Source organism: the organism of the source record quoted next, unplaced genomic scaffold (assembly GCF_019419815.1).
Source record: "Pyrus x bretschneideri cultivar Hongxiangsu unplaced genomic scaffold, Pyrus_bretschneideri_v1 Contig45, whole genome shotgun sequence".
Lineage (NCBI taxonomy): Eukaryota > Viridiplantae > Streptophyta > Magnoliopsida > Rosales > Rosaceae > Pyrus > Pyrus x bretschneideri.
This window is the reverse complement of record NW_025999779.1, coordinates 223,672-226,972: the sequence shown is the minus strand read 5'-3', so window position 1 is coordinate 226,972 and position 3,301 is coordinate 223,672. Positions and strand designations below refer to the sequence as shown.

At 41.2% G+C, this 3,301-nt stretch overlaps 1 protein-coding gene across 1 annotated transcript; it reads left to right on the top strand.

Annotated features, from left to right (window-relative positions):
• The first annotated feature begins 314 nt into the window (after positions 1-314).
• LOC125469806 lies at positions 315-2,682 on the top strand. Its single transcript, XM_048567705.1, has 2 exons — positions 315-668; positions 922-2,682. Exon 2 carries the CDS (start codon positions 950-952, stop codon positions 2,372-2,374), a length of 1,425 nt encoding a protein of 474 aa, XP_048423662.1. The 5' UTR covers positions 315-668; positions 922-949; the 3' UTR covers positions 2,375-2,682.
• Positions 2,683-3,301: the final 619 nt, after the last annotated feature.

Genomic DNA, 3,301 nt, shown 5'->3' with positions numbered 1-3,301 from the left:
AAATTTTAGATTTGTTGGATACTCTTTTTGCATTTTATTATTCTTTTATTATCTTATCTATGGATTTCATACAAGTATAATTTTTTGTAAGTGTCAATATGCACTTATTTACAAGATATACAATAAATTTACTCAAATCCGCCTACGCACCCACCTAACCGCCTAAGCGCTAAGCACCAACCTACTGCTCAACTAACGCCTAACGTTTTTTTAGATCCTTGATATATATAGCGCAAACGTAATTTGGTAGTGGATCGGTGATCCTCTCTCCCACTCTGTAGATTTAAACGGACAGACCTAGTTTTGGCAAAAACAAACGGAACTTGTGGGCTTTACATTCGAAAGCAGACAGAGGCAAAACCATGGGCGGTTTTCTGCTGTCTTCTGCACAAACAAAACCTGCCAACCCAAAACTGGCTGCTCCGCCCTCTCTATATAGCTCATACCGCTTCTCCACTGAATCTGTCACACAATCTAGTCCACCAGCACCAGCACCAGCACCAGCACCAGCACCAACCTCTCTCTCTCTCTCTCTCTCTCTGTCTCACACCTCTGTCTGTCTCTCTACATTATCTTCTGCTTTTGCCACACATTTCTGCAAAATGCTGACCAATTACTCTCATTCTTTTCCATCCGTGGAGGTGCCTCTGGACATGTTGATGTAACGGGTCGGTTCCAATCTCTCAGTTTCTGGTACTTTTGGGCTGTTTTATTTTCTGGGTTTTTGTCCAAATTTCATTTCATTTATTGGCTATTTTCATTTTTCTTTTTTGTTTCTGAGTTTTGTTCAGTGGATGTATCCTTATAAAATCGTTGGATTGAGAGATAAATTTAGTATGTGGGAAGATTAAATCGTGACATTTTTTTCAATTGGGTTTTTGGGTTTTATCTCAAAGTTTTCTTCTTTTGTGAAATTGGTAGAATAAGAGCAGTTTTGTAAGAGTTTGGGATGGAAGCCAATGGGTTGTTTTCTGGAATGCTTGGCCTGGAAATGCCTTTGCACCAAAATACCCAAAACCCCCAAAACCCTCACCACCATATGCACCAACCCCAAATGGTTGCCTATGCCCCCCACCATGACCCCGACAACCACCAAAACCCTCACCAATCTGTGAAACAGGGGCACCCATTTGCCCCCAAATCCAAACAAATTGCCCTCAGTGATGATGACGAACCCGGTTTCGGTGCTGATGACAACAGCAATGGGGATAACAAGAAGAAGATATCGCCATGGCAGAGAATGAAGTGGACCGACACCATGGTGAGGCTCCTGATCATGGCTGTGTTTTACATTGGTGACGACGCTTCTGATGGCCCTGATCCTACAGGCAAGAAGAAGCCTGCTGGTGGGTTGCTGCAGAAGAAAGGGAAGTGGAAATCGGTGTCCCGAGCTATGATGGAGAAGGGTTTCTACGTGTCGCCGCAGCAATGTGAGGACAAGTTCAACGATTTGAATAAGAGGTATAAGAGGGTTAATGATATTCTTGGGAAGGGGACAGCTTGCCGGGTTGTGGAGAATCAGGGCTTGTTGGAAAAGATGGATTTGGCACCAAAGATGAAGGAAGAAGTTCGTAAATTGATGAATTCGAAGCACCTGTTTTTCAGAGAAATGTGTGCTTATCATAATAGTTGTGGTCATGGAACTGTTAGTGGTGGGTCTAATGGCGCGCATAACTCCCCGCCAGAGGTGGCCACAGAGCCGTCTGAGATTCCAGTGTGGCCGCAGCCGCACGAGCAGCTCCAGCAGCGGAGATGCTTTCATTCGTCAGAAAATGCTCAAGCGGTTGCCAATTCAGGAAGGTCAGAGACCGAGGGATCCAAGGTAATAAAAGGAGGAAGCGAGGACGAAGATGAAGACTACGAGGATGATGATTCGGATGACGAGGTGGTTCGAGGTGGTTCTAAAGGTCACATGGGGCATGGAAATCACGAAGACAACGATGACAACGATGAAAGAGCTCCCCAAAAAGTGCCAAGAAAGGAAGGCTGTTTTTCGGGGTCGTCCTCATCCACCCAATTAATGCAGCAATTGAACTGTGAGGTGAGGGTTGTGCTGCAAGATGTGTCAAAGACCGCGTGGGAGAAGAAGCAGTGGTTGAAAACAAGGATGATACAATTGGAGGAACAGCAAGTGAGCTACCAACACCGAGCTTTCGAGCTCGAGAAGCAGAGGCTCATGTGGATCAAGTACAGTGGGAAGAAGGAAAGGTACATGGAGAGAGGCAAGCTTGAGAACGAGCGAAGGCGACTTGAGAACGAGAGGATGCTATTGGTCGTCCGCGGGAATGAGCTCGAGTTACTGGAGCTTCATCACCAGCAGCAGCAACAGAATTCTTCAAACAAAAGAAGTGATCCATCTTCCCACACTGGATAGTTGTACATTCTATAGGTTGAGGTCAGATAGATGATATTCTCATTTTTGTTCTAAAGTTCTTTTTTTTTTTTTTTTTTAATTTTGTTTTTTTATCTATTTTAGATATCCGGGTTATTTTTAATTTTTTGTTAAATGATAAATGTTAGATTAGTCGTCGACGAAGTTCGAATCCATGCAGGAATATGTTGCGATGGGTTAATAATAGTGGAATGGCCAAAATCTACGAAAGGCTTGATTCAATTAGATGATTTATTGTTATAACAATTTGGATTTAAGTGGTCCTCAATAAATTTTGTCATTCATATTCATATGTTTCCTAATAAATAAATCACATTTAGTCCATCGGATTGGTATTAAATAGTCTTTCTAATGTCTTTCTAATGTCTAATACGACATGTCAAATGATACTTGAGTTTTGGCCTTAGGGCAGACAACATTTAGCTCTCGGGCAGACTAAGTTTGGTCTCCAAAAGTAATAAATATAAAGGAAAATAAAATATAGCCCTGCACAGTTGAAGGAAAAATTTATCTCGAAGCAGTCTTTAAAATATTAACTTTTGGAGGGCTAAAACATAGCTGAGGGCTACGTTTAGCCTTGCACTGGAAATGACTTCATTTATTTGGGTTTTTATAAAAAATAATCCTTGAAATTGACCATCATCATCAAAATAGTCCTTAAAATTGAAAATCAATCAATGTAGTTCATGAAAATAGGTGTTGCAAATCAATGTGGTCATTTCATTATAATTCTGATAAAATTTTTGTTAAGTGCTGATGTGGCACATAAATAGACTCGTAAGTTCTTTTTTTTCTCACAAATGATCATTGGAATTGATCCATAATATCAAAATGGTTCTTGAAATTGACCCTCAACATCAGAATGGTCCTTGAAATTACAAATTGATCAATGTAGTCCCGAAAGTAAGT